The sequence below is a fragment of the Acanthochromis polyacanthus genome, chromosome 21, assembly GCF_021347895.1.
Source record: "Acanthochromis polyacanthus isolate Apoly-LR-REF ecotype Palm Island chromosome 21, KAUST_Apoly_ChrSc, whole genome shotgun sequence".
Lineage (NCBI taxonomy): Eukaryota > Metazoa > Chordata > Actinopteri > Pomacentridae > Acanthochromis > Acanthochromis polyacanthus.
Window position 1 is genome coordinate 7413675 of NC_067133.1, and position 21966 is coordinate 7435640.

General features: G+C 40.4%; 2 protein-coding genes across 3 annotated transcripts in view; both read left to right on the forward strand.

The window, feature by feature from the left end:
- si:dkeyp-113d7.10 (uncharacterized) overlaps window positions 1-8426 on the forward strand; it is a 30078-nt gene extending 21652 nt beyond the window's left edge. Inside the window, exon 5 of one of the 2 annotated variants that reach the window (XM_022221206.2) lies at window positions 804-8426. In XM_022221206.2, the coding sequence (XP_022076898.2) occupies window positions 804-1034 (231 nt within the window). In that variant the 3' untranslated portion in view covers window positions 1035-8426. The remainder of the gene's footprint in view (window positions 1-803) is intronic. The other variant, XM_022221207.2, reaches the window with a different exon arrangement.
- A 1782-nt stretch (window positions 8427-10208) lies between these two features.
- On the forward strand, window positions 10209-18886 carry si:dkeyp-113d7.1 (uncharacterized protein LOC407709 homolog). The gene is made up of 3 exons (XM_022215765.2): window positions 10209-10333; window positions 11628-12304; window positions 14760-18886. Exons 2-3 carry the CDS (start codon window positions 11831-11833, stop codon window positions 15882-15884), a joined length of 1599 nt encoding a protein of 532 aa, XP_022071457.1. The 5' UTR covers window positions 10209-10333; window positions 11628-11830; the 3' UTR covers window positions 15885-18886.
- The last annotated feature ends 3080 nt before the right edge of the window (window positions 18887-21966 follow it).

The following is a 21966-nucleotide window of genomic DNA, read 5'->3' on the forward strand; positions in this document are numbered from 1 at the left end:
GGTATTGTTTTCACCTGCATGGTCTTGCTTGCTTGCGTGTTTGTCTGTAACAATTTGGTTTCCGCACGATAAATCCAGAAAATATTGATGTAGCCTCACCATATTTGGTACACAGGTCTACCATAATAACACACAGGTCAAGTTCGCATTTGGTGACCATGACCTCATTTTCAAGGTCACAGGGGTCATCTCTGTCGCCGGGCGGTCCAAGTTTGGTAAAACTTCTAGTTTTGAATATTTGTTCATTTTATTCAAAAGAATTTTACATTTTCTTGTATGTGATCCTCTGAGAATCTGAAGGCCATAGTGGTCTTTGTTACCATGGTTACAGCTGTCTTTGTTTGTCACCATGGTTACAGCTGTGCCATGTTTTGTTATCATGGTTACAACTTTCTGTGTTTGTTACCATGGTTACAGCCGTCCCTGTGTTTGTTACCATGGTTACAGCGGTTTCTGTGTTTGTTACCATGGTTACAGTGGTCTCTGTTTGTTACCATGGTTACAGTGGTCTCTGTGTTTGTTACCATGGTTACAGTGGTCTCTGTGTTTGTTACCATGGTTACAGTGGTCTCTGTTTGTTACCATGGTTGCAGCGGTCTCTGTGTTTGTTTCACATCTCTGCCCTTCCCTCAGCATTAGCATTAGCTTTAACACAGCTAGCTGTTTTTGGATTCCTGTTGACAGTGTTTATGGAAGCTAAATGCTAACATCTATCTGTAGCTAGCTGAGCTCAGTGATGATCTGCGTTCCTGGTTCTGGTTCTGGTCCAGTGAACTCATTCTAACTCTGGTTTTATCCTGTAGAAGAAGCGGCGCCGGGTTTGGTCTGAATGTGAGGAGTGCGGTCGGCGATTCAGCCGGATGTCTCTGCTGAAGGCTCATCGTCAGACTCACGGCACCGACATGTCGTCTCCGTCGTCACTGCCGACAGACTCCGTCTCCCCGCTACGCTGCTCCGAGTGCGGTAAGAGGTTCTCCTCGACAACCCGCCTCCATAGTCACGTCCGGACCCAGCACCCCGGCAGCCGGGCCTGAGCTGAACCTGGACCAGGCGGACCAACACAAGCTCAACGACAACCACACCGCAGACCTGAGCCGGACCAGAGCCAGACCTGAGCTGGACTAGAATCTGCAGCTGAACATTTGACTGTACCAGACGTGAGCAGCAGGTCTCAAACACTCCGGTCAGAACTGGTACTGTAGACTCTCCACAGAACCACATCACCTGATCCAGGTTCTGTTGTGGATCTGGTTCAGTCCAGTCCAGATGTTTGTCAGCGCAACCCTGAATACCCGGTTCCTCCGTTGGCTCGGAACCTTCAGAACCGGATCTTCAACATTTAAAGTTGTTTGAGGTAAAAAGTAGAAACTAAATGGATTCATGAGGGATTTAGTCAGAAAACAACTGAATGCTGCAGAACCAGAACCTGAGAACGGGATGTGAAGATTTAACGACAGCAAATTAGATTTCATTTAATTAACTGATGAAATTTATCATTTAAGGCAAAAAAAAATTTTCTTTAATTTTTGAATCAAGTTGGAAGGTGAATTTTACTTTCTTTTATTCATTGAGGAATTGTTTTATTTAACCCAAAACTCAAAGAAGTTCTTCTTATAAATCAGAAAAATGCATATTCTCAAATTTTTTTGTAAGTTAAAAGGTTTATTTCTTTAATTTTAACTTGTATTTGTTCAAAATGACCTAAATATCTGCATGTTTTAACTGAATTTAATCATAATAATTGATTACCGGAGGAATTTTCTTCAAACCAACTCAAAGAAATAATTTCGGTCAGAAAACTGCAGACTTTCGCATTTGACTGTTTCAAGCAATGCTTTTTTTCTCCCCAGTTTTCACTTAGTTTCACACAGACATAAAAACCTGAATATTTTAGCAGGATTTGAGAGTTTTGAGCTGAAACTCTGAATTCTTTAAACCGTTTTTAACTCAAAAGGATTCAGTTTCTGATCCCACGAAGAAAAGCAACAAACTTGCATCTGAAAAAAACTGGAGCATATTTTTCTTTTCTTGAAATGATTATTGATGTTTCTGAGCAGCTGTTTGGAGAATCTGATCAGGATCAAACTGAAGGGAAAACGCACACGAGGTCCTTCTTCTTCTTCTGCTCCTGGGAAGGTGAGCGAGGCGAAGCTCCACCCACTGCAGGGGAATTCTCTTTGCAATAAGCTCGTCACCGCGGCAGCTGGACGCTCGGAGCTCCGCCTCCCGCCTCCTGTGATTGGACGTGTACAGACGGACAGTGGATTTTGTACCCGTTTGGTTTTAAAGTGCCCTTTTATGGTTCCACCTCCTCTTCTGTTGTGACTTCTGATTCTTGTCAAGTGCATTTCTGTGGTTTATTGGACTTTTCTGGAGAAACACGAAGAACTTGTGCTTCAGTGGCATCGTGAGTCTGAATGTGAATCTCGGCGGTTTTGTTTCCTTTATCATTGTACAGTTTAAAGACGTTTGCTCCTCTCCTTCCTCAGCGCTTGTACCTGCACAGCTCCATGTATGGAAGCTCATTTCTGCCAGAAAGAGACCAGAAAACAATCCAAGAAAGCAATTTCAGTGAATCAAAAATGTGGCAACTTGAATTCAAAACCAGATTCACTGAAGTCGAAATTATTGGATAATTAATCAGAGTTTTACCTCATAAAATCAGGATTATGGTATAAGTCTAAATTCTGACTCAGTAAATCAAGATTATGGTAAAAAAAAATCTGAATTTTGACTTAAAAATTAGGATTATTAGATCATAAATCAGATTTGCAAGTTATTGAATCAGGATTTTAAGATTAATTTGGATAAATTCTAATTTAAGTCAGAATTTTGACTCGTGAAGTCAGGATTGTTAGATAATAGGTCAGAGTTTTACCTCATAAAATCAGGATTACGACAAATGAAGTGAGACTTTTTACTTAAAGCTTTGTATTAGACAATAAGACAGAATCTTGACTTGTTAAATCAGGATTATGCCATAAATCACAATTGCAACTCATTAAATCAAGATTCTGAGATATTAAGTCAGAATTTTTACTCGTGTCATGATCATTAGATAACCGGTCAAAATTTTCACTCGTACAACAGGATTATGATGAATAAAGTCAGAATTTTGACTTTGAAATTAGGATTAATAATCAGAATTTTGACTGATTCAGTCACAGTAATGACACAAGTCAGAATTCTAATCAGGATTATGAATGATCAGAATCTTGATTGGACAACATGATTTTCTTTTTTTGTGTTTCAAACATTTCTGCTGTTTTATTTTATTTGGCAGAAATAGTCTTCCATACGCCCACGACTATAAATGAGATTAAACAAAGCACAAAATATTAATGATTTTCTTTAGTTCCCAAGTGACAGATGTCTGTAATCAATAGGTGATCAAAAACACAAATAATGTTGACAAACAGATTATTTAATCAGTGGAATAATTCAGAGGCTGTTAGAGCGCTTTCAGTTTTATTATTTTTATTCACAAAATCCCTGCTGTTATATAGGAGCCCATTTGTGCCTAAAGTAGGTGAATTTCATTAACAAAAAATCTGTTTGATTTATACAAAAATTACAATGATTGTTTAAAACGGTGAGACTATAGTTACATTAATTTTGTCTGGCTGTTTTTCGCTATTAAAATAATTATGGGAGCCTATTCGTGCCAAAAATTAACCAATGTAAGCAATTTGATGGATTTCTGACAAAACTCTTAACATAATGATCCTTCAACACTATGAAATTATGATGTACCATTTTTTACTTATATTTCCCCCAAATATCTCTTTTTGTGTGGTAAATAAAAAACACTTCTGAGAACTAATTGCTGCCAAAAATAGATAAAATATGAAAATTTTTAGGTTCAGAAATTGGTAAATGCAGTAATTCTAACGTAATTATTCTTTCACCCAGTAATATTATATTGATATTATACCAGTTTTCCTGCAATACAGATAATATATCTCCCCAAATTATAGTTTAGTACCTAAAAATGTATCTGTATGGGAGCCCATTCTTGCCAAAAAATTGATAAACTGATAAATTTTACACCAGTTTGCCCTCTGTATGTCACAGTAGACCTTCAATGTTTTCCCTTAAAGGACCCTGTTACCTGCTACTGACCCATGAAGTCAGGATTATTACATAATATTTGTTTCTCTGTGACTTTATTGTACTTTGCAATTGATATTCATTCAGTTGCATTTTTGCTTAATGTCCGCAGTACACTTATTTCATTTCATATATTTAAATCACCATAAATTTTTCGTCACGGCTCCATTCTTTTAAATTGATGCTCTCGACTGACTGCTACGGAACACTTTCAGCGTCTGAAAAGAAAAACACAAGTGTACCATGTAACGAGGACAGACTGCTCACTCTGGCTGTAGTTTGATTGAAATCATTCCGACCTTTCCATCTGGGTTGTTTAGTAGCAGGGGGAGAAGGAGGCAAATGATCAGAAAACATGTCGGCGGTTTATCCTGATGATTCTCGTGTATTTGTTGTCGTTTCTGCTCCACGAAGCTTCGGCACGAACAATCACCGTTTCCATTGTTTTTATGCTTTGTAAATGTGCAAAATGAACCTTTTTCTAGTGAAACGGTGATTCTGTTTTTACTTGTTTGAACAAAAAAAATTGTCTCTTAAGCAATATGAAGGCCAAACTCTGCTGAGTGGCCAGAGTTTGGTGTGCAAAAAGAAGAAAAAGAAGCTCAGTTGTTGGTAAATTAAGCAAAATAAACATCAGGAATGAGAAAATTGAGGCGGGTTTTGGTGACAGCGGATCCAGAACCCGAATCTCACTTTGGTTTGATTATCGACTGTTTGATTTGCGGTCTTCGCCTCTGAGCGCTACTCGAATGACTAAAGCTTCGCTATCGTCTGAATTACCAACTGCTTTTCTGCAAACGTTTGTCCGACTTGTTGCACTTTCAGCCTCCACTTGTGTTCACATACCTCATTTTTGAAATGTTTCCTTTGCTTCTGTTTCACCACAGACCTCATTACCTCAGAACATGTACAGCGCTGATATTTGACCACAGTTCCATGTAAGTTTTAAAGTGTATCTTTTCACTTTGGATTTCACATAAGAGCTTGAAGCTGTCGGGTAAAAACACATAATACAGTTTAGAAGAACCACAGAGTCCTGAAGACGCCAAGATTTTTAACAAGATGTTTTTTAATATTTTGAAATTCTTTTAAATGCAAGAATCATCCTCCATGCTTATTAATCACATAATTTCCTTTAACAGATCTATTCGGCATCGACACTAAGCTGTGATGTACGGAAGTCTATTGATGCCAAGACAAAAATTTTGAATGGAAAAAAAGACAAATTTAGACAATATTATGAGATATTAAAGTTCAAAAATGCAAATAGAATCTTACTCAAGTATAATTACAAACACATAAATAATTGAACTCAATGTACAGTGGTGGAAAAAAGTTTTGGACACCCTTAAAATTTTACACAAGCTCAAATATTATGAAATATTTGTGGAAAAATCTTCTTTGCATTTCATAAGACATGGCTGCATTAGACAGACACTTATTGTTTACAAGAAAAACTCACAAAGCTAAATTTTACCAAAATGACTCAACACTCATTTTTTAATGGAACAAATCAATTTTAAAATTTTAATGCTTTTTAAAGGATTTGTTTAATTTTATGGCTGTGATTGTAGTAAAATAAAGTACATTTGAAGATGTACAAGTGATTCTTAATGCGATATTTCACAAATGTATGGGGTTTCCAAAAACTCTTTTCCACCAATATATTGAAATGTTTTCATAAAACAACTAAACATTTGACTTAGTTGAGCCGAATAATTGGGTGTTTTCTTTTTTTGGATAAAATTTGAATTGACAAGAGTTTAATTTCGTATTTTATTAGTAATGCTACAGTTTAATGTCTTTTTTGTGTTTTTTAACGTTAACAAGACATTAGACAACCAAAAAAGATATTAATGATGTACAAAAAAAATCAAGGGGGATGAATCACAGTTAAATGAAGCAGAAATGATATGTAATAGTTAAAATAATAAAGAATGTTAAAGAACTTATGTATTTTTTCCAGGAATTCAGCAGCTCTTTGCACTGTAACTGAATAGTACATGAATGCTGCTGCAGTCAGGTGAGCTCATCTGATGACAGCAGCATCATGTGACCTGCTAACCAATCACTGCTCCTCCTGTCCTTGTTTACAAAAGCCATAATGGAGGGAAACACATCCGCTTGGAAATCAACCAAAAGAGGGAAAAAAAGCTTCACTGCAGAGTAGAAATCATTCATTTTTAAAATTCTTTTTACTGAATAAATTATTGCAAAGTGTTTCCATAATGAGGTAAAATATTTCATCGAATTTTCCTCCAAGTTTGAGTACAATTATTGAAACAAATGTTCATGTCAGTGGTTTTTGTTTTATTCATTTATTTATGAAAAAATTATGAAGCGGGTTTTAGTTGATTCCATAAATGGTAATATCATCTAGTTATGTCTTATAATTTTACCAAATATCTCATATTTATAAGAAAAGATCTCAAAATTGCATATTTAAATCATACAATTATGAATTCTTGTTATATGAAGAAAAACAGACAAGCTCTCATAATTTCGAATTATATACTGCAAAATAACTTTATTATACCATGTTATTATGACATATACATGGTGTAGTAGTGGTAATATTTCAAGATTTTTGTCTCAACTTTGACATTAATGTGATGAAAAGCAGATTGGAGTCGTAATTATGTGAAAGAAGTTGTTCATATTTGAGATGTTTTCTCATATTTACTGTTCATTATAATTTTTTTATATCATAATGAACAGAAATCCTAATTATGTAATAAGATGTGATTATTTCATTGTTTTCTAAATGTTTCAAGATCTCATCTTTGCGAAATGGGGGTGTCATTTCTCAGTTTTGTGATGCACATATCCAGAATTTCTCTGAAAAATTAAGACTTGTGTGAAAATCTTGACATTTGAAACTTTTGTTTGACAAATACATCTGATTATGTTTGAAATAATTTATATTTCTTGTAATTGTTATAACTCAAGGAAATACTGTTATTGTTAGAAAAGTATTTTAAAGAGATCTTTTCTAGTAAATATATAATATGTTGTAATTATGTAATATGGATACAAGAAACGATGTAAACTTATGGTTGGTTATGAGAAAAGAGATCATAATTTTAAATAAATGATCATCTAGGAGCTTCTATCATACTTGAGCGATACAGAAAAATTCAATAGATGTTTTCAGACTTTTGGATTTATAAGATCTTTTTATTCTCACACTGACATGAACATTTGTTTTTCTGTTATAGAAACTTGTTGGGATTTTCTTTTTTAACTTCTTACTGTGTTGCTTTAGAAATAATTTCATCTGGATGCGTTTCTCTCCAACTTTGTTTTTAAGGAGGTCCACAGTTGTCGTTTTTTCGTCTTTCTTTTGGCACTGAGACGCGTTCAGACGCCGTTCATCAGAACATATCGCAGAACTCACTTTTGTTCCTGTGAGTTTTTATTGTATTTGTTGGCGGTTTCCTGAAAAGTGGTTGTGTGGTTCCCGCTTGGAGAGAAGACGATGTTACGTACGTTCGGCTTCTTCGTTGAAAAGCTGCGAACGAGAAAAAGAAGGGAGTAGGTTCTGCAGTAAAGATTTATCAGTCGGACCTCCGTATTTACCATAAGTCCTGCAAGTTCCTTAAAGAGACTCTGAACTTATCAGGGGTTCTTCAGGGAACAATTTGAGATCCTCTTATTGTTAAATGCAAATGTGTGAACAGGGGGCATGAAAGGGATGTTTTAGTATTTTTAAGAGTTTTACTGTTAGCTTTATTTTTATTTGAATAGTTGTACTTTGTGTGTAATGAAATGAGGAAACTAATCCTGGAGGCGTGTTTTTTTTGTTTTATACGTCAAGTATCTCTTTGTACTCGGTGTCTGATCCTGATGAACTGACCTGCTCGTTTTGTCATCTGTGTTTGGATTTAATGCAATACTTTTGATAAAATGTGCCCTTTTTTGTAATTCAGCACTGAAAACCAAATCTGACAGTTTGCTATTTAATACCACGATTTAAAAAAAAAAAAGTGCTGGATTTGAAGAGTTGGACGATCGGGATACAGAGGACAAAGTCAGCCAATGTGAAAATTAACTCAAAATTGATGTGACCTTTGACTCTGTTGTGACCAATGTCGGTTTTGAGTGAATTCTTACCAACATGAACTTGTTGTGTTTGGCTGTTTTACTTGTGTTGATCACATCCGAATGTCATTTACGCCAAGTTCCACCTGTCAGCCATGATGATGTAATGGTGGTGATGGTTTGTTTTTTATTATTATTTCTATGACCTGTTTTAGTCAGGTACTTTTTAGTGTTAAAACTCCAACAAAACCAATAAATGTTCACAACTACCCAAATGGGCCTCTGGACTTTTATTCTTTGTGGACTGAAAAAGTTTCTTGTTTGCTTTATGTGATTCTTCTGGTGACATAAAAACAGACTGAATGATTAAAAATGTTGAATAATTGACTAAATATCTGATTATATATAAGACAAGATCTAATAGGTTTGAGAAATTTTCTCAAAATTGCACATTTTTATCATCTACTTACTGAGTTTGTCCTTACGCAAATGAAAAATCCACAGAAGACGAATAATTTTCCCAGAATTAACTAAGTTTGTATTATTAGCATTATTAAATCCTATCATTGGATTTTGAGATGTTTTCTGGTAATGAAAACGTAATCACTTAATACACTTTAGAACACTTTAGACGCCATTGATACCCTTAAGAACTCTCTATAGAACCCCTTGAAACTACCCTTTGTAGTCCTTTCTTTAGAACCCATTAGAACCCTTTAATATCCTTTAGAGCCTTTTAGTACCATTTAACCCCTTTAATACCCTTTAGTACCCAGTAGAATCTTTCAGTGCTCTTTAGTCCCCTTTGATGCCCTTTAGAATCCTCAAATGCCCTTTAGAACTCTTTGGTACCCTAAAGAACCATAGAACCTTTTAATACCATTTATAACCCTTTAATGCCCTTTAGTAACCTGTACAATCTTCCAGTCATCTTTAGCCTCCTTTAATGCCCTTTAGAATCCTCAAATACTCTTTAATACTTTTTAGTACCCCATAGAAGACTTTAATACCCTTTGTAACACTTTGGAATGCTTTAGAACCTTATGGTACCCTTTAGAACCCTTTAATATCCTTTAGTACCCTTTAGTATGCTGTAGAACCCTTTAGTGCCATTTAGTGCCCTTTGGAATCCTCAAATACCCTTTGCAACTCTTTAGTACCCTATAGAACCCTTTAATACCCTTAGGAATCCTTCAGAACTGTTTAGTACCCATAATATCCGTTACAATCCTTTAATACCTTTAAGAACTCTCTATAGAACCCTTTACAACCTCCATCTGTGAAGAATCTCAAAAGTCCAAATGGAAAAGTTCCAACTGTAATTTAATGTTGAAGAAGAAAACTCACAGACATATCTGTGCTTTTTTTGAACAACTCTGATTGTCGTCAGCACACAGTGGAACCAACAAACAAACATGAACGTTACAGCAGAACTCTGACTTCACCCAAACAACCAGCTGATCTGAGAGACTACAAGAGTCGTTTTGTGTCTCTTTCTAAACTTTAAATAATTTCAACATTTTTTAACTTTTATGTAAACCCAATTCCAACCATTTTTCGAAATTTTTAAAAACAATTTAATCATTGATCTAATCTGTATTTAAACCCAGCTTAAACGTTTTTCTAAACTGTATTTAAACAGTTTCAACACTTTTCTAAACATGATTTAAACCCAGTTTAAAAAAATTAAATTACACATTATTTCAATACAGTTTCAACCTTTTTCGAGCTTGAATATTTTCTAAACGCTGTGCTCGTCGTTCCTCTGACATGCTGACGGCAGGAATCTCGGGGCGCGTGCTGCTCCTCGTTCATTAATTCATATTAACACAGCGGCGCGTGCTGTTGGAGATCAAAGGGGGCCGCGAGTTGCCAGTTCTGCAACAAAGTGACGAGCGCGCCCCCGCCCGCTCTGCGCGCACACAGAGAGCCATGCCCACCCACCTCCTGTTGTCGTCATGGTTACCTGCATACCCGCCTGAACGGGTACGAGCGAACGAGCGGGGAGGGAGGAAGGAGGGAGGAAGGTGAGGAGGAGGATCCAGAGGGGAGGAGAGGAGGCAGGCGGCGGGTGTTCTGCCGAGGTGGACGTGGCGGGTCCGGCGGAGCGAGCTACAAGTGACGGGCAGCGGAGCCGAACCGAGGCGGACAGCCAGCCGGCCATGAACCGGACCCCCCACAGGTAACGTATCACCGCGTTCCGCCGCTCGCTCGGCGCCGCTTTTTTCTTCGCGCAGCTCTCTGTCGCGGCTCTGCTCGGTTTCCTGCTTTTTTAACGGGCAGCCGGACGGATAATGACCGAGAGAGCCGCCGTCGGCCGCCGCTCTGGTTTGCCTCAATCGGTTCCTTTTGTGTCGGAGTGTCAGCCGCTTCCCGCTGCGGCCGGTCTGCGGGTTAAAAGTGTCCTGGACCGCGGGGGAGGCTCGGCCACCGCCGCTCCCCCCGCGGCAGACTCTCCTCCCCGCTTCACTCTCACTTTCTCCCCCATGCTAGCAGCAGCTAGCCCCGCTAGTTAGCTTAGCAGCCGACGCTGGTGCGATAAACAAGATGGCCACTGGCTAGCTGCTAGCTAGCAGACATGGCAGCTTGCCCCGTCTTTGTACGGCAGGAGAGCGCCTGTTTTACCGTCTCCCGCCTCTGACAGGACCTGCCGGAAGCCTCTGAGCTCCAGAACCAACCGGAGAGAGATTGTGGGTTCGATCCGGAGAATGTTGTTACTGTTAGCCGACTGAAACATCCTCTGAGCGAAAATCAGCGCCAGATTGTAGCAGCAATCCGGCAGTGGTGCGGAGGCTGCGTGGCGAGCTGAGAGGCCACCTGAGCGGCGGAGGGGCAGAGCAGGGACAGGTAACGGAGGACAGGTAACAGGGTCAGATACTGTTCAGCTCCGAGCCGCGGCCTGTCACAGTGCAGCCTTCTGATCTGTTAATGCAAAGTTTAGTGTGTGTGTGTGTGTGTGTGTGTGTGTGTGTGTGTGTGTGTGTGTGTGTGTGTGTGTGTGTGTGTGTGTGTGTGTGTGTGTGAGGCCGCTGCAGACAGACAGTTACATTGCTGCAGGAGTTGTTGCATGAGTTGTCACACTAACATGTGTTTCTATGACAGTAAACAGGAAGTGTCCTGCATCTCCTCAAACTTTATATCTGTAAACAAAGAAAAAGTTTTAAACAGAACCCCAGATCTCCTGAATGTGTCTTTATTTCTGCACCAGCTGGAGCTCCAGTGGACATGTCCTCCAGTGTTGTCTGAACCTGGGGCTGATCTCAGGACTGTCGGGCCCTGAGCTGACACCAGAGGACACCCAATCACTGCGCAGCGATATCACAATGTTTGCAGTTGTTTCACAACTCTTTATGGTTGTTTAGGATGTTTACATCCTATTGTAGTTTTCTGTTGTTTATGCCTCTTTTTGTATTGCTGTGTCAGTCTGCTGATTGGTTGTTGTGTTGTGTAACAGTGAGTTGTGTTCTTCCCTCCAGGCTGGTCTCAGTGAGGTGTGGGTGCTGACTCTGATCCTCCGTCTGATTGGTTCTCGGGGACTCGGGCCCTGCAGCCCCTCCTGAGTCCGGACCGGACCTTCACCATCGGGGGGGAGTGGAGGGAGGAGGAGGAGGAGGGGGAGCCTCAGCGATCCTTCAGGTGTGAAGCAGCACGGCGAGGAGGGTTAGCTCTGCCTCCCGCCATGACGGACTTGGAGACTGAGTGCCTGAGCCTCGGCCTGCCCCCTGAGTGCGGTTCGCCTCCGCCGCCTCTGGACCCGTCCCTGCAGGGTGACTGTGGCCCGGGCCCCGCTGGATCGGCCCCGACGCCCACTCTGGCCCTCCTCTCCTCGGACTGCCCCACACCGACGCTCAGCTCGCTGGCGGCGGAGATTGCCGAGCCGCTGGTGATGCTGCCGTGCGTGAAGAGCGAGCCGGAGGACGGAGACCTGGAGCCCATCAGGACCGTGGACCTGTCAGAGATCCAGCCGCTGTCCACTGCCGAACTGGGTCAGGACCAGATCAAGATGGAGATCAGCGGCCTCGACTACATCAAGTCTGAGCACCACGGTCACCATGGCAACCACCACCTTGGCCCGTTTCACCATGGTGATGTCACTGAGCTGGACTACAAGTCGCACTACGAGCCCAGCTCTGTGTTCGACTACATCTCCCAGGTAAAGATGCTGCTCACCAAAGTCCAGTCACAGTTCTACACATTTTATGAAATCTGTGCATTGACCAGGCAGCAAAATGTAATTTCACCACCATAACACTTTTATCACCTCTGAGGAGTAGCAGATTTATCTTCCAGCTGTCAGCTCTGAGCCGTCCCACCAAACATTCAACATTCTCTAAATTTAAGGAAATCTCAGCTTTAACTACACTGTAAAATGTAATTCCAACACTTTAACAGATCCCGAGCAAATATTGTTTACTTCGGCACTCAACACCAGTAATTCTTTTACGTTTTAAATCTTCAGTTGTAATTGGCAGCAGTAACAAATTCATCCTCCAGCACTAACATGACCCCACCAAACTCTATTGAAAACTCTACACTTTTTCGGAAATCTCTACTTGAATTATGCAGCTAATAATGTTTACTGAGCTCATCCAGCATCATCTCAACATAAGTCATTTTTTTTTATGTTTAAGTCTTCGATCCTCTTATTGGGGTGGTGGGCAGCAATAGAACATATTAGAAGTTAGCGAACTGTTGTAATTTATCTTCCATCTGTAGAGGTGCATTTATTAATCGTTTAGTTGTCTTTTAAATTCATCCCCAGCAGTTTTACCAATTCATGAATCAGTTTGAGTAATTTTAAAAATGAAAACAGTCTAAAATCTGTGATTTTAGCTTCTTCGATGTGAATATTTTCTGATTTCTTTCCTTGATGACACTAAACTGAAGATCTTTGGACTATATAAGATATTTGATCACGCTGATCCATATTTTTCACAATTTTCGGACACTTCAGAGACAGCTCATCGATTCATCCAGAATCTATTAAACAGATGAATCAGCGTTGAGAATATTTGTTAGTTGCAGCTCTGTCCAGCTGTCAGGAGTGGGAAGACAGTCACTGTGTGGTCGTGTTGCATCTTCTTGTTGTTTGTAGTGCTTTGCAGCCATTTTGTTTGTGGCACTTCGTACTTTGTTTATTTTTTATTTTTTTGCTTTTTGGCAGGTTTTGTCTTTCTAGTCGTATATTTGAAAGTTTTCTGTCTTTGTTGTCACATCGTGTCTTAGTGCAGCTTAATTTCTATGTGACATTATTAAAATGAAAACAAAACAGACACCGGTAGAATTTCTGTGGCTGGATGCATCCTGCATCAGAGCCTCAGTTTGGATCTAATCCAGGTCTTAAGATGTTTAACTGATGGCTGTAAATCCTTTTAAACAGAACCTGAGTGCAGCTGAGCTGATTGTGTGTCTGCAATACAAATTCAGTCCTTCAACACACAGTCGTGTTTTAGTCGTCATTGATTTATTTCCTTCGAATATGAATTGTCTGACATTGTGAACTACTATGTGAATGAACCTTTTCAGTCTTTCAGAACAGAACATCTGTTTTCTGTAGATATTGTCTCTGTTTGCAGACTGAAATTAAAGCTCAGTGTTAGTAGACAGAATTCAGAAAATAATTTGCTTCACCATCTCACAGTCTGATCAGATTTTCTTTTTTCTTTTTGTACTTTGGGACAAACAGAATCTTGGGAAACCGTTTTAAGAGTTTGATACGTCAAGAAATTTAACTCCCACATCCATGAAATTTAGTGAAGACACATAGACTTTTTAATTATTGGTTAGAAAGTTCCTGTAAGTTTATAAATATGGACTGATCCATATTTTTACGAAAATGCAGTCTTTGGTCGACATTTCACCAAGTTTGAGGCTCTAACATCAGAATCTGATGTGTGGAAAGTTTGACAAGACAGGATGGCAGTTTGCAGATATTTTAGAAGTGTAATCAGAATCATAAATACTTTGATTCCTGAGGGGAAATAGTTTTTTGAGATGTATGAGATATATAAGTTAAAAGCTGTTCCATGTTGAAATGTTGCACCTGTTTCCTTTTTCTTGGTTCAGTAATTCTAAATGTGTCCTCCGCTGGATCCATTCTTTCATTCTGCTCTGAAGAAACTGTTCTGTCTGTTCTCACCACATTTCATGGCTTCATTGGTTTTTATTTCTGGAGATGTTGAACCCTGAAAGTGGCTACAAAGGTGCTTTTTCTTTGTTGGTTTGTTTTGAATTTAGCTGGCAGTGGGCAAAGACTAGTGTGGTGGCTAATGCCCTTCAACCAGTACACAAGTGTAAAGTCAAACTTTAATTATTTAGGACTGTTTTAATATTCTAGTATCACATATTACAACTGGTTTTACGACTTGTTTACAGGTGTAAAGAAAGAACTGGGCTTTCCTTGCTGCTGATCAATTGAAACATTAATAACCCGTAATGAACTCTGAAAAATAAAACAAAATCTGAGATGTTTCAGCAACATCGCTGTCTGACATGATCCTGACTGAGGCAGTAGAGGAGGAGGCAGTTTGTAGAATCGGGCTGTAAACAGACCAAGGAGTGTGTGTTCCTGTCACAGTGTGTGTTTCAGCTGTGTTTTGTGTTTGCAGGTCACAGACACTCTGGAGTACATCAAGTCGGACCACCACGTGGACCTGCAGTGTTACTACACCACCGAGCTGAGCTCCCTGAAGTCCGAGTACTGCGACTCCAACACCATGTCCACCCACCTGCAGCACAACGGCCTCGAGTCCATCCACATGGCCGAGCTGCGCACCGAGCTCAACAAGCTCCGCCCCGACGCCCTGCTGATGGACGGCATGGGCAAATTAGACCCAGAGTTCGGAGGAGCGGCGCTGTACGAGCTGCAGCCCGCCGAGGAGGGGAAGACCTCTGCAGAGGGGACGGTGGCGGGACAGGGAGGCGGCAATCAGGTGATCACGACCAAAACTCAGAGCTCGACGGTGAGGAAACCTCGCAACATGCAGGGCGAGAAACCGTTCTCCTGCACACAGTGTGGGAAGAACTTCAGCACGCTGGGGAACCTGAAAACTCACCAGCGCATCCACACGGGCGAACGGCCCTACACCTGCTCGCAGTGCGGCAAAAGCTTCGGCCAGGCAGGGAACCTCAAACGCCACCAACTGATCCACACGGGCCAGAAGCCGTACGTGTGCGCTCACTGCCCCAAAGGCTTCACGAAGGCCGACGACCTGCGATCGCACCAGCGGCTGCACACTGGCGAGCGTCCCTTCATCTGCGCCACCTGCGGCAAGAGCTTCGGCCAATCCAAGGAGCTGAAGGCCCACCAGCTAAGCCACACTGGCGAGCGGCCGTACTGCTGCCAGCACTGCGGCAAGAGCTTTACCAAGGAGACAAGCTACCGCAACCACGTGCAAATCCACACCGGCGAGAAGCCCTTCACCTGCTCGCAGTGCGGAAAGACTTTCAGCAACTCGGGCGTCTTAAAAACCCACGAGAAGATCCACACCGGTGAGCGGCCGTTCGGCTGCACGCAGTGCGGCAAGAGCTTTGGCCGCCTCGGCCACCTGAAGGCCCACCAGCAGATCCACACGGGCGAACGGCCGTACGCCTGCCCACAGTGCGCCAAGACTTTCAGCCAGTCAGGTCACCTCAAAGCACATGAGCAGATCCACAAGCGAGAGCGAGCGGATACGGCGAGCACCAGCAGCGATGGCAGCAGCAGCAGCACTGTGGGCAGCGACAGTAGCTAAGATGAACCTTTAACCTCCGGAGAAACAAAGTATTATCCCTTTTTTTTTTTTTTTTTTTTTTTTTTTTTTATAAATACTCTATATAAAGTTTCGTTATGAGTTTTTCTTACATTTTCATACCTTTTGTGCTCTTTTGCATTTTATCTGTGGGCAGGGTGGACTGACTGATTTGCTCTTATGCAAGTGTCTGTGTTATATATACTGTGTGTCTGTGGGGCAGGGGGCTGTAGATACTGACCGTAGAGTACCGCCACTTATTTTTGGAGTACTTACGATACACAAGCACAAATTCTTCAGTGACCAAGTTTGAGTACTTCTTTTTGTATTTGCTGTTTTTTACTGAAACAGACCAGCAGCTCCTGACAGAGCAGGACCCCGTTTACCGAGACCCGACGCAAACTACTGTATGTACGTATTTACAGGCTTTTCAGACGTGGGATAGGTCACGTTGCTGCTTCATCACTCCGTTATTCTGTCGTTCGTGTTCCTCACAGCTTCATTCAGACGCTCCCACTACAGTTCTGCGGAGACACGGTACGATATTTGTCATTTACGGCGAATTAAATAGCTACCAAGTCATGTATAACACATGATAATGCAAAAACAAACAAACCACATCTAAAGTATAGATGCATATTTTGAAGAGGTGCAGTGGTGACAACAGCTTCTCCAATCGCATAGATAATCAGCCAGTAAACCTCAGCGATGTTGTCATGAAGCACTTCAGCTCATATTTAGAAGCGCAGCGGTAGGCATTAAGCTCCCCATAAGTCTTTGTCATGGTGCCCCTTTACGAGCTAAACTCTCCACAATTCTCTCTGCTTGCTAATATGAACTGTTGTCTGAGTGACGCCTCCTCTGTTCTCTGCAGTATTAAACAATAAGTGGCTCCACCTGGTGGAACAACCAGCTCCTACAGCTGCTCTACTTTTATTGACAGCATGACCTTCTTCTAACCTTATCGGTTAATAATTTATTTAACTTGTTAAATTGTTCATCTAAACTGTCTGAATAACAAAAGCCAAGTTTAATTCTGATTATATAAACAAAGTATTCTGTCCTTGTGTGATGATAGTTTAGGTAGCTAAACTATCATCAGGATTACTATTGCAACAACACATCACCAGTAGGGTAAAACTAACCTGTCTCACGACGGTCTAAACGCAGCTCACGTTCCCTATTAGTGGGTGAACAATCCAACGCTTGGTGAATTCTGCTTCACAATGATAGGAAGAGCCGACATCGAAGGATCAAAAAGCGACGTCGCTATGAACACTTGGCCGCCACAAGCCAGTTATCCCTATTACTATCCCTAGCTATCCCTATTACTTTACCAAGTAAAGATGCAAATTTAGAAAGATTCTTTTATGAATAATAATTACCAGTGTTATCAATAATTGATAATGCAAACTGAGTGCAATAGACACTGTTGGTAAATGGTCTGTATTTATATAGCGCTTTACATGATACATCACATTCACCCATTCACACACTGATGGTGGAAGCTGCCAGTAAACCTCAGCGATGTCAGCTCATATTTAGAAGCGCAGCTGTAGGCATTAAGCTCCCCATAAGTCTTTGTCATGGTGCCCCTTTACGAGCTAAACTCTCCATAATTCTCTCTGCACTACCCAGAAGGCGCTAACCACGACTCATCAGGAGCAGTTAGGGGTTAGGTGTCTTGCTCAGGGACACCTCGACATGAGCACGACAGGCCGAGGATCGAACCGACAACCTTCTGGTTGCAAGACGGCCACTCTACCCACTGATCCATGCCACCCCCATTGTTCTAGGTATCGCATAGATATTTTTAACATCAAACGTGGCACAAATCAGCACTGCAGCTCAGTCACACATATCATTATGCTGCATGCTTATTTGTGTAAGTCCTAGCTGGTATCCATTAACCATAACAGAAGTCTTTGTCATGGTGCCTGTTGCTCACTAAACTCCCACAGCAACTGTAGTCTGAGTGACGCCTCCTCTGGTCCCTACAGTATTAACAGTACTACAGCTAATCTACATTTACTGACATCATGACCTCCTTCTTCTGTCATCATTCATTATGTTTTTAATCTGTTACATTATTGATAGCAGTCACCAACAATAAAGTACAGTGTGACTGCTGTTAGGTCCGTTCTGACACCACGTCTGATCATTTATACCTAATTAATGCTGCTGCAGTTACTTAATAACCTCAGAGAGAAAACTTCAGTCCTGGATTGCTTTCATTGTTACATCTCATGGACATTTTGGATCTAACCCGTCCGACCTCGTAGGACTTTTACAGAACTCATTTTTCTCGTGCATGAAGCCGACATGCTGCCGTCAGATTTCACTTCTGAAAAAGGCTTTAGATTCATAAAGAACACAGGCGATGCACGTCTCATTCAGTCAGAATAGATAATAAAATGTCTTGTTTGTCCGTCAGAACAGAGAGAAAACATTCCGTTAATTCACGTGAAGCTGGAATCCCATTTAAAAGCAGAATGCTGGTGCTTCAGAAGCTCCTTCCATCTTCAGTCGGCGGTTTTCGGTAAACGGGGCCCAACTTCAGGTTCCTCCGTTTGGCAGTGAAAGTACTTTCTGCCAGTTTACGAGTATTTTCTTTGGAGGTGTGGGTACTCGCAGGCTGTTACTGTACTGTTAAAACCTCTCAATATGATTTTTATCGACCAGTATTGATTGATCGATCGATCAGGACACAGCAGGCGTCTTTTTGTTGCTGATGATAATCAGTTGTTTTTGTTTCGTAGCAGAGTTGAGATGTTTTCAGCAGCGTTGGGTTCGAAGGACCAAACTCATCAGCACAAAGGAACCCAACCTCCCTCTTCCTCACCCTCCTCACCCTACTCCCCCGTCCAGATCGCTCACTGTGTACAAATCTATTGATTATGTCATTCCTAAAAAAATGTAATAAAATTAAAAAAAAAAAAAAAAAAAAGATGGAGGTGATGCAGCATCTTGTACTGGAAGAAGAATTATTAAAGAAACTAATGACAGCTGGCTTTTTATTCTTATTGTGTTCAGCAGTAAAACACCTTAAGATTCCCCTTAAAATGTCCCTTAAGGTTCTGGTGTCTGGGTGGAAATTTAAGGATCTTTTGGGGAGAATCTTATATTTCCGTGGCAGTCATTTAATAATTTAAATCAATGTGACTGTTTTTATTACTAATATTTACCAGATGTGTCAGTTATATATTAGATATCTTTTTTTAAAGCAGGTAAGTAAAATGCTTTATTCATAATTTAGGTATTCTAGTGATATTTTTGGGATTTTTTTTTTGACATTTTAAAATTGTAAGTCAATACCTCTTTTGCTGAAACTTTATATATGTTGTGTGTGTGTGTTTGGTGCAGTTTATTATGTAGTATTTTCTGGGATAATTGGGTTATGTTTATATTTTTGGTACAGTTAATTGTATTTAAAGCATTTTGTTAATATTTTGGGGGATATTACTATGTTCATTTTGGGTTGAAATGGCTCATTCAAAAATCTAATATTAATTCTGTGGCCTTTTAAGATGTTTTAATATATATCTTATTAATAATGTGGTCCGTACGTAAGTAATAATGGGACAATTTATTGAAAATTTCAGAAATAATATTTTTTTGATTTTTTTTTTAGATATCTAAGATAATATCTAAAATTAAATAATTATTGTATATATAATAAGAACTTGGTACAGCTTTTAAAATATTGTATTATGTTTGGATAAAGTTTACTGACTGCAAGTATTTTATCAATATTTTAAAATATTTTAGAGCTATTTTAATGACAAACTTTCAGATTTTTTTAGCATGTTTTCTTGAAATATTGGATATTTTAATCTTATATTTTATTTGTGCGCATACAGTTAATTTCTTAGGATTTAGCTAATAATTTTTGGACATTTTTGCTAAATGTTTGGGGATATCAATATGTTTAGGATGGATTAATAATAGCGAATTAAAAACATACATACTCTTTCAGAATAGGAACAACAGGTTTCGGCTGTTGGTGTCACTCTAGGAATAAGTAAAAAGAGAATAATAAAATAACTATAGAAAGAGGAAAAAATGGTCGTAAAAGAAAAACTAAATAGTATAAATACATCAGAAAAAATTTTATACAGATGTTTACACATGTAGGAAAGAATATATAAACACAGAAGTGCAAAAATGACAGTGCTAAAAGCATAGAACACATAAAAATGTACATATCCACTGATGTGTTTTATATTGTCCAGGTGTGGAGGAATAGCTCAGCTGTTTATCGGGGTGATGGCAGTGGGGTAGAAGCTGTTCTTGTGTCTAGAGGTTTTCATGGCTCTGTAGCACCAGCTGCAGGTGAAGGGGGAGAACAGTTTATATCCAGGGTTAGTGGAGTCTCTCATGATGTTCCCTCTTCCTGGTTCTAGCGGAGAACAGTTCCTGGATGGAAGGCAGGGGGGCTCCAATGATGTTCTCTGCGGTCTGTTTCTGTCGTGTGTGGTCTGGATCATCCAGGTCTGGATGACTGCCTGTGCAGGGGCGGGTCCATATTCATTTTAGTGGGGGGGGGGGGGGGGCACAGGGGGTACAACAGATCCTTTTGGGGGGCCACCGAAAAGTTGTAAGAAAAAATGAAAGCTGCTACCGACCTCCCGAGTTTTTCATGTTTTTTGTTTTTTTTTGGCTCTTTAACCCAATAGGAAAGCTATTGGGTTAAAGTGAGATATTTGACCTTTTCATTTTGGACTGTTAACATTCAAATTATGATGGACTTCTTTCCTTGTTTATGTGAATAACAGCATCATTAGCTGCAGCATCTGCCTGTTATGTAAAAGTGTTCAGCTTTAAGCTATACTGTGCAAGAACAGCACTATATATAACCCTGTCAATTTCCACTTCTTAGAATGTTTACTGACAATTATCACACCTAAGATAAGAAATAATATTCTGTACTTTTAGCAACTAGTTCTCAGCTGTAAACCAGAAACATCATAGGGTTCTGTATACTCATCAGTCTAAATCAAAATGAGTACTACCCAATACACAGTGAACAACAACAATCTGTAGCCTTGATCTGTGGTAAAACAATCTGAAATGTTCTGTGCACTAATGTAAATTTTAAAATGCAATAAAATACAGTAAGTAGCACTCTATACATTTAATAGTAAACCTGAGAAAAACAATAAACAATAATATTCCATATTCTTAAATCATTTAATAGTGCACAGCTCAGCAAACATCATAGTTTTCTGCATATAAATCACAAAAAGCGGCTCTAAATAATCTTTCACAGTGAGCAGATGTTCTTGTGTTGCAAGTCCATGGTCCAGACGTGGCCATCGAACAGGCCGGGGGGGTCTGGCACCGTCTACTTCCTAGAGCACCTCCTCTTTTTGCATTCTTCATATGGGATGGAAATAAAGTAACGTTGGTTAAGCACGTCCATCAAAGGTCCACAATGAGGATGTGAGTCTCCTCCTCCTCCTTGTGGTGGGACTTCAGGATGATCTCTGTGTCCAGGGTGTTATTAACGCCATGATACTTCTCAAACTTCACCGGGTTGTCCAGTCACGTGCAGATCCTCCTCATCATGGCGTCCATGTCCAGAGCAGTGATGACATCGTACGGCTTAAAGCCATCGTCACTAACTTCAGTCTGATCTTGGGGCTTGAAGAAGGGATTAGATGGACCACGCAGCAGTTTGGCAGGTTCTTGATCAGGCGGTTGGTGAGGATGGTTTTCCCTCCATTGGTTACGTGGCCGATGGCGATGATGTACTTCATGTTCTCAGATTGGTCAAAGCTCGGAAAAAGGGTCAAAAACGTCAACAAAAACCGGGTCTGGAGTGATCTGATGTGGAAGAAAGCTGAAAAAGAGAATTGTTGCAGCAGGAAACATCAACTACTCCAGTCTTCAATGGCACTTGAGTTTAGTGAGTAAGGTAAGAGAAGAAAGGGAGCTGCCACTCGGATGCGGTTCTTCCTCCAAGAGAGGACCTCTTTCTGCTGTCGCTGCCACACATACTGCCCTAGTTGAGGTTTTAGGTGGAATATTCCTTTTAACCAGCCCCTCAGGTCTCTTTGAGGATTTTGAATGGAATACTCGGTTA

Coding starts and splice junctions, on each gene's coding strand:
- si:dkeyp-113d7.1 (XM_022215765.2), top strand. CDS start 11,831: ATGACGGACTTGGAGACTGAGTGCCTGAGCCTCGGCCTGCCCCCTGAG. Junction 12,305..14,759: donor TGTTCGACTACATCTCCCAG/GTAAAGATGCTG, acceptor TTGTGTTTGCAG/GTCACAGACACTCTGGAGTA.